The 14,302-nt window shown below is 37.8% G+C and overlaps 2 protein-coding genes across 2 annotated transcripts; one reads left to right on the top strand and one right to left on the bottom strand.

Annotated features, from left to right (window-relative positions):
• The first annotated feature begins 56 nt into the window (after positions 1 to 56).
• Positions 57 to 3,660, top strand: LOC104734591 (calmodulin-binding protein 60 B). Its single transcript, XM_087490356.1, has 9 exons — positions 57 to 323; positions 559 to 700; positions 817 to 892; positions 995 to 1,053; positions 1,137 to 1,639; positions 1,729 to 1,889; positions 1,982 to 2,185; positions 2,280 to 2,508; positions 2,601 to 3,660. Exons 2-9 carry the CDS (start codon positions 606 to 608, stop codon positions 3,251 to 3,253), a joined length of 1,980 nt encoding a protein of 659 aa, XP_087346482.1. The 5' UTR covers positions 57 to 323; positions 559 to 605; the 3' UTR covers positions 3,254 to 3,660.
• Positions 3,661 to 11,293: 7,633 nt separating this feature from the next.
• Positions 11,294 to 14,302, bottom strand: LOC147949241 (uncharacterized). Its single transcript, XM_087470690.1, has 4 exons — positions 13,581 to 14,302; positions 13,190 to 13,243; positions 12,644 to 13,154; positions 11,294 to 11,461 (listed from the first exon to the last, which is right to left on the bottom strand). Exons 1-4 carry the CDS (start codon positions 14,300 to 14,302, stop codon positions 11,294 to 11,296), a joined length of 1,455 nt encoding a protein of 484 aa, XP_087326816.1.

The following is a 14,302-nucleotide window of genomic DNA, read 5'->3' as shown; positions in this document are numbered from 1 at the left end:
GGCCCTTCCCAAAGCCGTTAACGACAATGGTGGCAGACCACATCATAAGAAAACGTAAACCTTACCGTATTAGATTAAATCTCTACTAAAGAAGCACTGGTAAAGTAAAGAGCTCGAATGAGTCGCCATAGTTGACCCGATTAACCCAAAACCAAAACAAAAAAAGACAAAATTGCGAAGACTCAAAACAGGAGACTGTTCGGTCTGAAAAACTAATCTTCAAAAAAAAATCCACTTGTGTTCACTACTTAATCATTGTTCCAATCCAACGCCGGTTGTTGTTCTTTTAATTCGCCGGTGATTTCGTTGTCTCCGATATTTAGGTACGTACTTGTCTCTTTAGTCTTTGATTTGGTTCTTCAATTGGTCACCGGAAAGTCTTCTGTAGTCTCCGACGTGCGTTTTGGTTTTCAGATTTGGTTACTTGATTTAGGGTTTTTTGGTTGGTTAAGTAGTAGTAGCAGCCTTGGGTCATTCTCGTCGATGTTTTATGGGTTTTTTAATTTATATGGACTTTTTGTGTGCTGTTTGAGATTTTTAAATTGTTGTGATTTGCAGATCTAGTAAATTAGGGTTTTTTTGGGGGAGAATGCAGAAATAGATTTATGGATAGAGGTAATAATATGAATAGAGCCAAGAGGATTTTGGATGGGAACAACGATGATGATCAGCCTGAGCGTAAACGCCCTGCTCTTGCTAGGTATTAATTCCTTATCCTTCCTCCTCCTCCTCCTCCTCCTCCTCCTCCTCCTCCTCGTACTTCTTATACAACTGAAAAAGTTTCTGACTTTGTGGTTTATTTCTTGTTCATCCCAGTGTGATTGTAGAGGCTCTCAAAGTAGACAGTTTGCAGAAGCTTTGCTCTTCTTTGGAACCTATTCTCCGCCGAGTTGTAAGTTCTCTTTCTCTTTTTCAGCTTCAGTCTTTGCCTGCTGCTTCTTCTTGTTACTCTTACTTTAGGATGAAGCCTTAATGTGGGATTGTTGCTGAGTAGGTTAGCGAGGAAGTGGAACGTGCTTTGGCGAAACTAGGCCCTGCTAGGCTTACTGGAAGGTAAAATCAAAAGTATTTAGTAGCTCTTGACATTGTAATACGCTCTTCAACGTTAGCTAAACAGGTTTGTTATTACATTGCAGTTCTGGATCTTCTTCTCCAAAGCGAATCGAAGGTCCAGATGGCCGGAAATTACGGTTACACTTCAAATCTAGACTATCTCTCCCTTTATTCACTGGAGGGAAAGTAGAAGGAGAGCAAGGTGCTGCAATCCATGTCGTTTTGATTGATGCAAACACTGGACGTGCTGTGGTATATGGTCCAGAGGCTTCAGCTAAACTTCAAGTTGTTGTGCTTGAAGGTGACTTCAACAGTGAAGATGATGAAGACTGGACACAAGAAGAATTCGAAAGCCATGTTGTTAAAGAGCGTGCTGGAAAGAGACCGTTGCTTACTGGAGATGTGTATGTCACTCTCAAGGAAGGGGTTGGAACTTTGGGAGAGCTAGTTTTCACAGATAACTCGAGTTGGATTCGTAGTCGTAAGTTTAGACTTGGTTTAAGGGTTGTTTCTGGGTATTGTGATGGTATGCGTATCCGTGAGGCCAAGACGGAAGCTTTTATTGTTAAGGACCACAGGGGTGAATGTATGGTCTTGGAACCTCAACCTCTTTTCTCACTGTACCATTTGGTGTGTGACGTCTTTTAGTTTGATGCTTGTTTCTTTTATGTGCAGTGTACAAGAAGCATTATCCACCTGCTCTGGCTGATGAGGTGTGGAGATTGGAGAAGATCGGCAAGGATGGTGCATTCCATAAAAAGCTTAATGCAGAAGGGATTGATACTGTAGAAGATTTTCTGAGAGTAATGGTCATAGATTCTGGAAAATTACGTACTGTAAGTGCTTATTATGTTGCTTTTAAAAGAGATGTTAATTAGAATTTAACACCATGGCTAATTTCTATCTTTATCCGTTTGTTTTTGTCTAGATTCTTGGAAGTGGCATGTCAAACAAAATGTGGGATGCATTAGTAGAGCACGCAAAGACGTGTGTCCAGAGCAGCAAGCTTTATATCTACTATGCTGAGGATTCAAGGAATATTGGTGTTTTGTTCAATAATATCTATGAGCTAAGTGGCCTCATTTCTGGTGATCAATACTTTTCTGCTGAATCACTTACTGACAGCCAAAAGGTTTGCTGCATGTTGCTTTACTTATAACACCATTCTTTACCTTATAGAAGAGACTTATCAAATTTGGTTTTGTCTTTCACTTCTGTGCTTAAAGGTTTATGTTGAGGGGCTGGTGAAGAAAGCATATGAAAACTGGACCCAAGTCATAGAGTATGGTGGAAAATCTCTGTTAGACTTGAAGCAGCCTAACAGGTTGAGTATTACTCAAACTGATTTGGCGAATTACTCTACTGCTGCCCTTGACCATCCAATCCAGATGACAGGCCATTCATCTTCAATGCCGGCTAATCAGTCTCCAGTGCTTTCAGATTTTGCTATTGGAGGTTTGTATATTGCAATCAAATCTCTTGAATAATTTGTATTATGAGTAAATTACTAAATCTTATACGTTTGTTTATATTTGATCAATCCACAGGGTATGATCAGTCTCTGGCAACAAGATATCATTCGCAGCCCCAGCTTTTGAACTCCAACCCACGAGCACAGTTTGATATTGCTTCGTGCAGTAACCCACGAGCACAGTTTGATGTTGCGTCGTGCAGTACAACACAAGACCAGCTCCTTGGAAACTTACATCAAACTCAAAGCACCATAAACAGTCAAAACATGAATGGCCTTGCTCTTGGTCCTCCACAGTCATCCACAAACGGATACCAAAACATCAACTCTGCTTCTGTTCACCAGGCAAATCTGAATCATTTAGAAGATTGGTCAAACTCACGCGAGAGAGTAGGTCCAGAAGATTTCTTCTCAGAGGAAGAGATCCGACTCAGAAGCCATGAAATGCTAGAGAGCGAAGACATGCAACAGTTCCTCCGTCTGTTCAGCATGGGAGGGGGAGGCAATGGCTCTGCAACACACTTGCCAGAAGATGGATATACTTTCCCATCGTTTCTACACACGCCTATGCAAGGTTATGATGAAGACCGTGGTCGATCAGGGAGAGCTGTTGTTGGATGGCTTAAGATAAAAGCAGCAATGAGATGGGGGTTCTTCATCAGGAGGAAAGCTGCTGAGAGGCGAGCACAGATTGTAGAGCTTGATGATGATGATGAAGATGGCGAATAGTGTGGTCTTTCTTCATCATGGTCATACCTTCATTATGGTAACAACTCTGAATTGACTCAAAACAGTGTTTACCAAATGGAAGCTGAAGCTTAAGGGCCACAAGGTGAGGCAGCGAGAATGGAGGTGAAGTGCCTCAGGTATTGTATAAAAGGAAGTGTACAGTTAGATTCAGTGGGATTTGTGTTTTATGAAGCAGGAGACTTTTAATACGCGTGATTGATGACTCATAGCATTCGTAAGAACTGATTCTACAGTCTTAGATAAAATGATTCAACAAGTAGAATTTATGTCTGCTGGTCCTATGATTTGATACTCTGAGTTGCTATCTGATGTAAGGCTTGTGTTCCACGAAACTTCAGTGTAATGTTTCCTTGATTATTACTTATATATTCGGTTGTGTTCTGAGAGTTCCATTATCGTACCTAGACTTTATGGTTCGTACCTAGACTATCTGCTGTTTGTAATGATACTAATTACCCATCATTAAATGAAACAAATTAACTAGGCTAAGACATTTTGAATTCGAAGGTACCACCATGAGGAAGCCTCTTGGAATCTTTGAAGTCATCGTAAATACATTTGATATTTATCTGTATCATCTTTTTGTGATTACCATACGGTCCATACCAGCCGTTACTTGTTGGATTAAACGTTAGTAAGATACTAGATAGTGTGCTTTACACATCAGAGTTTGGTTTGGAGAAAATCCCGTTTATTATTAGATAGACTATAAGTAATTGTTTGTAAGATTTCATTATATAGCTTCGTTTATATTTAATAGAAACAATAATCAATATCTAAAGAGTTAATTAAAATTTAGGCATCAAAAGCCCATTGCCCCTCTGAATTAGGCATTCACGAAATAGTCTTCGACTTTAGGCATTCAAAACTTGCAAATGACTCTTCTACCCTCGTCTTGTTAATGTTATTGTCGATCTCTTTCTATGGGCAGATTGCAGTTTTAAAATTGAGGAAAAGGGTTTACTGTTCGTGACAGCAAACTCAATTCTTTTGCTCTCTACCAAAATCAATCAGTCTGACTCCACAACGCTTTGGTTTCGTATTCCTACTATCATGGCAACAATTAGGAATATGTGTCGATTGAGTGTGGTTGCGCTTGTTGCAGTGGCGACGGAGAAATCATGGAAACTAAGGCCACCGAATTCAATATACAGTCGTCGCGGTCTTTACTCCCACGGTCGTCTAGCCTTAAGGCGAACAATGATAACGACTTATGTTGATATGTTTATTTTATGGCTCTGTTTGCTATGGTAGATTGCTGTGCCAATCTGGGCGAGATTCAATGAAAAATAAGAAGTATGTCAGAGTGGAGATTCGAATCGATAAATATGCCAATGTTGTGCCCTGATTTTGGTATGACCATGGAATTCCATGGAGCAGTATATATATGTTTTTATCCTCTTCTCGTTTGCTTTGAATCACCAAACTCAAATTTCGTAATTACTTTTTTTTTTGTTTTGTGCAATTTTCTGAACATTTTTCTGTGTGTGACTTTCAACTATCTTTCTCATTCGTTTCAGTTTCAACAATCGCTAAGAAATTCAATTATTTGTTAAAAGGTAAGGAAATAATATTTGACAATGCACATATAATCACTGCGAGTTTAATTTGTTTCTCTTTGGGTTCTCATTTGTCTGCATTGGCTTTAGGGTATAGTTTTGATTACCACAGCAAAATTAACTTGGTTTCACTTGGGTTTAGTCATCTGCCTTGGCTTTAGGGTATAGTTTTGATAATCACATCGTAGTTAAATTTTTTCCCCTTGGGTTCATTCATCCCTCTTGGTTTTAGGGTATAGTTATGAACACCACCGTATTGTTATATTGATTTCCTTTGGGTTCATTGAACCATCTTAGTCTAGATGGACAGAAAATTTAGATATCTCCAACATATGGTATTATGGTACATGGAATAGTTGCCAACTTAGTTATAACTAACATTATGAGGATGTTCTGGTTTCAAAAGTGTTATAGTCTCTTAGTATACTATGCTGATCTGAATTTTTGTAGGTGAAACAAATGTTGAACTCTCTTCAACGTCTTCTAAAGGCAATTTATTAATTTCACTTTCATGGGAAGGTGTTTACTTCCTTCATCTGCTTCTTTCTCGTATAATCTGTTTTGTTTCAGCTAGTTTCTAAAGATATGTTCAGCCAGTTATCATGGAAATATGGACGTGGACCAATCATCTGGATATATGGACTTCATCATTTCAATACAAAAAATGAGTAGTGTTTTATTTGTGAGTCTATAGCTAACTGGATGTTGATGTAGTGGTTTGTTTCAGTTAGTTTCCTAAAAAAACCAAATTCTAATTTATTTATTGACCATATTACTAATAAGATACATAGTTCACTTATAAAACAAATATTAGTGTTGGTGTGGACAGAAAACACATTATGTATTTCATTAAAAATTTTGATGAACAAAAACAAAAAAATGTTATAAACGTCATCTGTTGCTTCTCTTCTCAGACGCTTCTCATGTCATCACATCGCGTCGATCAGTACAACCGTACAAGAAATTCAAATTCTTGTTCATTATGCATAAGGGCAAAGTAGTCAGACATAGTGATGTTTTTGTGTATTGTTGTGCCTTTCACTGTTCAAATGCCTAATTCCGAATCTCACTCCATAATGCCTGTTTTTATAAATTTCCTGTTTTTATGCCTGTTTTTATAAATTTCCCATATCTAAATCTCATCTTCTCTCTCGAGCTGATGATCATCATCTTTTTTTCATAGTGCGAATTTTGTTTCTGTTCTACTTCATATCTTCTGACAAAGGTCCCGCTAAAAAGCATCGAATGGAGTATTTAACCAATATCAAACCTCTCATCGTGGCCTAGTCATCCATAGACTCGAGTCATGGGTTTAATTAGGTAGAGACACATTACTCATATACGTTTCAATTTTTTTGAATTTTGGTATCGACATCCTATTAGCATAGAACTACTAAACAAAGAAGATGAAAAGGTGATTAGAGAATGTTTTAATACATGAAAAAACCAATTTGATGTCTAATTGATAGGAATCACAATCCTAATTATCAAATTTCAAATTCCGATTGGTATGTCTGGAAGATCGATGTAGTAGTAACTAATTTCGTTTGGTGATAAAACTTTGGTAGATATTTGTAGTCAATGTCAATTCACACACACATATCAATGTAATATTTTTGTGGATTTTTTTTTGTTTTGTTACAAAAATTGATACATTTTTATTACCTTTTTTTTGTTTGTTTTTTTTTTTTTTTTACTTTTTAACTATTTTACCTTTTTATCTCATAAAAAGGTTATGGACTTTAAGAGACCTGATAGCATAAAAGAATTCCTTAGAAGGAAAATGGTAACACATAACAAAATATGGATACAAACCTGAAGTAACTAATGCTTAGTGAGTTAGTGGCATGAATGTAGTTAATGCCCTCTAACTACTTTGGGAGAAATATCACTATCTTAACAATCTTTTTTTCTTAAGAATGTATACTCCAAGTTTTCAAATTTCTTCAGTCTGTTCCATTTAATTTGTGTTAAATAGATTATGCACTTTTTGGAAAGGGTTTTATGCAAAAAAACCCTCCAAATAATTTTTTTTTACAACTTTACCCTCCAACTCAGGAAAATGCAGGTCAATACCACCAAATCAAAAGTCATCCGCAATATAACACCCTCGAACGTGTATAGATTTTGTAAACTGTGTATGTCTGTATATGAGTCTTAAAACTACGTCGTTTCTATATTTTAAAATTAAAGAAAAGGGTTGCAACTGAGATTCGAACCGTAGACCTTCATAACAAATTAAAACATGAACAACCACTAAGCTGCAACAACATTCCAGAAGAAGCGGACCAAAAAACATATAAAACCTCTGATGACGGAGATTTCGTTGCTCAAACCCCTTCTCCGTCCGAGCACGGTAGCTTTGGCTACGATAATTTCTCCAAATGTCAGCCACCGGTGGATTCTCCTCTTTTAATGGTGACGGAGCTTATGGATCTGAGAATCCTGCTCTTCCTCACCTAACCAAGAGTTTTCCTCTGTTTCGAGTTTCCTCACGCGAATGATGCTAACGGAATTGGCGGTGGCAGCAGGGACGATCTTTGCTTCCGATGGTGTGGTTTCTCCAGATCCAAATGAGATGAGGGAGGAGGGGTTTCAACGCCGTGACAGCGCCGATTCGTGTTCCAATTCAGCTAGTTTACGCAGGGGCGATGAGATATATATATGTTGGTCTGGTAGCTAAATAAAAGTTGACGCAGCATAGTGGTTGTTAGTGTATGGGCCAGTCGTGGGGGTCTTGGGTTCGAATCTCAGTTGCAACCCTTTTCCTTATTTTTAAAATATAGAAACGACGTAGTTTTAAGACTCATATACAGACATACACAGTTTACAAAATCTATACACGTTCGAGGGTTATATTGCGGGTGACTTTTGATTTGGTGTTATTGATCTGCATTTTCCTGAGTTGGAGGGTAAAGTTGCAAAAAAAAATTATTTGAAGGGTTTTTTTTGCACAAAACCCTTTTGGAAACATGCATCTAGCATTTTATGACAAAAACTAATGATGGAAGTCCTCTAAAGTTTCAACCTCTACATACAAGAACCCAATGGTATACCATACGTATGGTTATAATAGCATATTTCAAATTTGCATGCATAAACAGACGACTTTGACTAAAAAAAAAATTGATGATGTGAGTATGCATCACAGGACTCTGGACTCTGGACTTACACAAACGTATTGAAACTTGAAAAAGATACCAATGACAATAGAGATATTATTGTACCTAATGTGGATTATTGATATCCTATCCATATCAACTTACCAAGATGTCAATGTGGATTACTGCCACTATATATGGATATCAATGTAATGTGAACTATGAATATCAGAATATGGATATCAATAGAGATATTAGTGTACAAAATAATTCACATTGACATCTTGGTAAATTGGATAATATAAATGTGGATTACAAAGAATATACTTATAATAGTGGCAATATCTATTAGACTAATTAACAACATCTTCAAAATAGCGTAGAACTTGTTATAATTCACCGCGTACTTATAATTAAAATCAATGTCGTTAACGTTACTCTCATTTAAGTTGGCGTGTGTAAACAAATTAAAGTAGTAATATTATTTGTCGAATGTCCTAAACGTATTTATTAGACTGTAAGAAATTTACATACGCACCAGATTCCTCCAGTCCACAGACTCACAGATGAGAGATCCATAAATAATTGTAATCCACATTTCGATCCACTTCTTTTGGAAAATAAAAGTATGGGTAGGGGAATTAATTTTTGTGCATGAGAATTAATTATTTTGGAGTATATCATTAGTGCATGCAACGATTTTATTTTATTGACATTGACATCGCATGCAAAAAAAAACTCAATATATTAATTTACAGTAATGACGTCGGTTGTAAGGATGGTCAGTGTAAGTAATGATGATGGAGCAGACGAGCAGTAGCAGATTTTTTGGTTCTTGTAGTACTATTTTTCCTATATAAAAACGTTAAAATGTCAAGCACTAGTAAAAATCAAAATTTTAAAATATGTTTCAGTTTTATATTGAACGTTTTTCACTCATTTATAGTTGTTGATCGCAATATATATCACACTATTATTAGTATTCGTTGCACTCTTCTTAGTTTCCAAGAGTACTTATCACATTTGAAAATGCGATTGGTAATTGTGTAACGTAACCTGTATGATAGTTAGGCCTGGAAAGTGGATATGTGCGTTTAAAAGACACGTACGTAAGCTATATGAGTAGTATTATGATATCATATCAGCATCGATGATCGATCATCTGTTCAACATCGCGAGTTATATCATATCTGTTCAGAATTAGAAATCGGAGATTTTCCCGAATCGTACAACTTTATAAGATTAATGTTGTTCTCATCTTTACAGTTTCTCTTCATAGAAATTAATTATTCTCTTATTTTAATCGGCAGATATTTTACGAACTAAATGGATGGATTTTGGCCTAAATTGTTTCCTTAAGTAAGGACATTCTAGAAATCAGGGAAAGATACAATTATTACAGAAAATCTAAAGCTTAAGGTTAAAAAAACATTATTTTGAATCTATCAGTTTCAGCAATATTTGGTGTACTTTAAATAAACAAATTCTAGGTTCACCCTAATTCTCTCTCAGGCACGATAATCAAGGCGCCACTCTACTCACCTTTCTCCAACGCCGGTAGAGTCCCAGCTCGCCGGCATCGGGATCTCCCAATCTCTCTGCTCCTTTACTACTTCTGTCTGCAATTCTCGTCCGTGTCTTTGTTTTTCTTCACCGGAGTCCTCTTGAGAGTCCAGATCTCAACTTCGATTTTGCATCAGCTTCATCCACCTTCCATCGTTCCTCCGCTTCCGTCCTCCTCTCTCAGTGAGGCTGCTCGTCTAAGTACCCAACTGCCTGAGTTCACACCTCAACCCCCCGAATGCCCTGGTTCTCTTGGTGATTATCTCTCGATCTGGTTTTTTCCACAGTCAATCTTAACATCTCACCTATCCTTGGAGTTATATCCTCCCTCCAAGTGTTTTACTTGGCGGCAGCTGGACGGGAGCTCTGTGTTGACACCGGAGCCTTTGAAGATCTTGACAAAGAACATCATAACCCCGGCTTGCTCTGTTCCAACTTCGCTATCTCTTTGGCCCAGGTTTGCTCTCCAATCTTACTTTGGAACCCTGGTAGATAGTCTACTCTCCTTAGACTATGATTCATCCCTACACTGGAACCTTCCTCGATCCGTTTATAATCGCTTTATATCAAGTTCAAATTGTTTAGTCCCGGTGTTATCTGCTTGGTCAAGACGAGATTCCCTCGATAGCAGAATATTGGCTTCTTATAATTTGCTTGAAAACCCTTTGTGTCGAGTTCAGTGTGAATCCAAGTTTGGTCTTAACTCCACTCTCTCCCTCCCTAATCAACGCTTGATTTGCTCAGTGGTATCACTAGTTCGAAGACTGCTTTTGATCCTTAAGCCACCATCATTGTTAGAATGGTATAAGAGTTATTTGAAAACCGTTCTTGTCGGATCTCCTAGGGATGCTCTCTTTGAGGGAGACTGCTTGATGAAACTTGGCATTGTGATCCCACATTTACAATGTTGGGGTTACCTCGCCTTCACCAGCCTCCTTTATCCATCTCGCCTGATTGCAAAGCTCTCTAAACTGCAAATCATCTACTTTATGAAGCCCCCTCATAGAAACTTGAAGATTAGTGGCATTATGACCCTCACTCCAAGGAGGAGTGGTTACCACAACCTCGTCAAATCCTATTTCATCAACCTTGGACCAACAACTACCTCTGTAGTAACCGGTTATCAGAGCCTCAGCTCCCTGGCTCGACCCTTTGGCAACACAGCTTTGCCATTCTCATCTCCGCCAAGTCTTTGAAGATTCAAGACAATGGCTTTCTACTCTTTTGACTTGTTCATGGAGTCTGCATCGATTTGCCTTGACCTCACAGATTTCATGCTGCTTCCTAACATGTGGTTCATAGCTCTTAAGCTTTTCACATCGAATGCTCCTATCTATTTATCTTACCCTATGTTGTACCTTAAACAATCCTTGTCTTGTATGTTACTCTCTATTTAATAGAATGGTAACACCTCTTTAATCAAAAAAAAAAAGGTTAAAAAAACATTATGATATAATGATTTAGGATTTAAGAAAATGGCGAGTGAGTTTATATCCAAACAAATTTTTTTAAAATAATCAAAGTAATTAAGAAAATGTCTAAAATATTTAAGAAATGATAAAAATGATCATCATCAGGCCATAGTGAAGGTAATGTTTTGATTTAGTTAATTTTTGTTTCTTGTAAGGAGACTATGAGATAAGGTTGCTCTTTGTGGCTATTCTTTGAATTGAAACTTTACTAACTCTTTATGAAATTTGAGAAAGAAAAAAAAAAGTGATTACATGTCCACAAAAATCAGTAAACTAAAGTTAAATATTTGAACGGCGATTGTGAGTTGAACAAATTTAAGTAGATTACATCTCGCTGCTCTTCACCGTTCTCCCCGTCCTTGGATCAAATAACTTGTGCTTCACGGTTTTGCCACTCTCAGAAGGCTCTCCCACCTTCACACTACTCAGAAGCAAGTACGGAGACTCGCGCAGTGATGAGAAGAAGCGAGAAGTTTTCCTGACCTTGCAAGCCTGCTAATTTCCACACAAACAGAGTCAAAATTCAAAAGCAGAATCAATCAAGAAACGATATGATATGGGGAGAGAGATGAGTGTTGTGTTATCTTACATATTAGCTTGGAGGAGATTCGGCTGAGAAACAGAGCCATTGTTGTGTTTGGAGATCCCAAAAGAACCCTAGTAGTTGCTTATGATGCCTTAACTCTCCCCTTCTCCATCTTCTCTCTTATAAAAGGGACACCACCACATACGGCTTTTGTCTTGGTAAAGTTTCCATTTTTACTAAACAAACTAGCCACTGTTTGAGATGTGAAGATCACATATACAGAAACTTTTGAAACCAACTTACCTTCACTAATGATATCATGATTTAGTAAATTAGGGTTTTCCTTGTGGCAGAGGCAACTTCGACACCTTCCTTTTTCGCACCAAACTACATCAGTCAATGTGGTCACGATTGAACATTATATGGGCCTTAGTTTCAAAATCAGGGCCAGTAATGCCAAGCGCATGTTGAATGCTTAATCGTAGTTAGAACGACAATTTTGAGTAGGGCTATAAGGATTTTGGGATTGAGTTTGGACCATCAACTGACTAAAAAAACGGATACACTAGAATTAAATCAAAAATAAACCAAAGTGTATATAAATAGAATTTCATATGCACTAACCAATTGACATAAACACCGTTTCTAAATTCTAGACGAATAACTTGATTGAATCGTCCGATAGATATTTAAAAAATCAGTCTTTAACAAATATGAAACGAGAATTTTTGATTGGGTTGATCATCCAAATAATATAGACATGCAAAGAAAAATCATATACATGGATTAATGCATGATCTATTATGTCTGTTTTGAAAAATAAGATTCCAAATTTAATGTTGTATCATTTGTGTATGCATTATGCAAAGATAATGACAAATAAGGAGAATTAATGTGGGGATGTGATGGATACTACTCTTTCGCTTTCTACATCACAGCTGCAAGTGTCAGTTGTAAATGATGTTGGAAGCAGACGAGCAGTAGCAGTCTTTGATTCTGTTCTTTTATCAAAAAAATATACATAATATACTTAAACAATATCAATATATATATATATATATATATATTTTGTCGTCTAAACTCCATATACTAGTTTACGGTTGAGAACTCTTTTCTAGAGAGAACCAGTGAGGAACCGTCAAACTTACATGGGAAAAACAGAATCCGCAACCTCTTGCACACTTCGCAAGATGATCAGCGGGAGTATTACCACTACGAGAGATATATCTAATAACCAGTGAGGAAAATAAATTCCTGTAATACATAAAATCTTTCAGCTCTACTGCCAATGCAGGCCATGCCTCTGGGTTTGAAGTCATAGCAAGAAGGTCCGAACAATCTGTCATAATGAGGATACTCGTCAACGGAATCGCCAATAAGCACTTCATCGCCCATAAAAGAGTCTCCAACTCGGCATGAAGAGGGGAAAGAATTCTCTGCGAGCCCTTCAATCCTAAATGTATCATTCTCCCTCCAGAATATACAATCCAACCGTGCCTACTTCTTGAATCTGACACATGCCAAGACCCGTCAATAAAGCAAACAAGAACATCAGATGGAATAGGCATAATCTCCACTGTGGGCTCTGTCCCTGCTAAGGGATCTTCTCTCCTATTTGCTCGCCTCCATGCTTTTTCCTCTTGAATAGCCATATCCAAGAGGAAGAAATATTGTGGGCTCTGTCCCTGCTAAGAGTCTCTTGTGGTGGTTCTGAGATATTGTCAAAGACTTTTTTATTTCGCGCCTTCCAAATATACCACATAATCAATGGAAAAACTCTTAAACTCTCCTCGCTCGCTCCCACGTCCTTATCCCGCCAATATAAATAATCAATATTATTGTATATTGACGATGATGGGAACAACATAGGGGATGCAGGGATATTCGACAAAGCCCATACTTGTCTAGCTGGGGGGGCATTCGAAGATCACATGATTGATGGTTTCTTCGTCCGCTCCACATCTAGAACATCCTTTGTCTCTGCCAATATGGCGATAGTGTAGTTTTTGGCTTGTCGCCAAGCACCCAGCAATACATTGCCACACAAAATGTTTCAACTTTCGTGTAGTTTTTAATTTTCAAGCTTGTGCTTTTAGTGCCGTAACACTAGGCCCCTGAAAAGGGAGTTCACAAGCAAGACGAGAAATGATTCTCGCGGCCTCGTAACCAGACTTCACGGAATAGTTTCCGGACTTAGTCATAGTCCAACAATATCTATCATTCGATGCAATACGACTCGGTTTTAACCCTAAAATGAGGGTAATTTCTTCTGGGGGGAAGAGTTCTCGGAGATGATCCAATTTCCATTGTTTTGTCTCGAAGTCAATCAAGGTGTTAACACAGATCAAAGGATCTCGAACATCTGAAAGTCCTTTCTGAGGGTGTGCAAGGGAATCGGGTATCCACGGATCAGTCCAAAGGTAAGTACCAAACCCCGAACCTATAATTTTCCGAATCCCATACTTCAAAACATCTTTAGCAGCAAGTAAACTCCTCCATCCATATGATGGACGGTTGGATACTGTTATCTCTAAAGGACTGTTGTACTTAAAGTACCTTCCTTTAAGGACCCGACTAAGAAGAGAATCAGGAAATCTTAATAGTCTCCATAGTTGCTTCGCCAATAATGCGAGATTAAATTCTTCTAAGGCTTTGAATCCTAGGCCTCCATCAGAAAGTTGAGAGCATAATTGGTCCCAAGATATCCAATGTATACCTCTACTATCCGCCTTATTACTCCACCAGAAATCTGCGATCGCACTAGTTAGCTTAGAACATATTGCTTTAGGCAATAGAAAATACAACAT

The sequence above is a fragment of the Camelina sativa genome, chromosome 2 (assembly GCF_030686135.1).
Source record: "Camelina sativa cultivar CO46 ecotype springtype chromosome 2, ASM3068613v1".
In the NCBI taxonomy this organism is placed as follows: domain Eukaryota; kingdom Viridiplantae; phylum Streptophyta; class Magnoliopsida; order Brassicales; family Brassicaceae; genus Camelina; species Camelina sativa.
The sequence above is the reverse complement of the archived record's forward strand: the minus strand, read 5'-3'. Positions and strand labels throughout refer to the sequence as shown.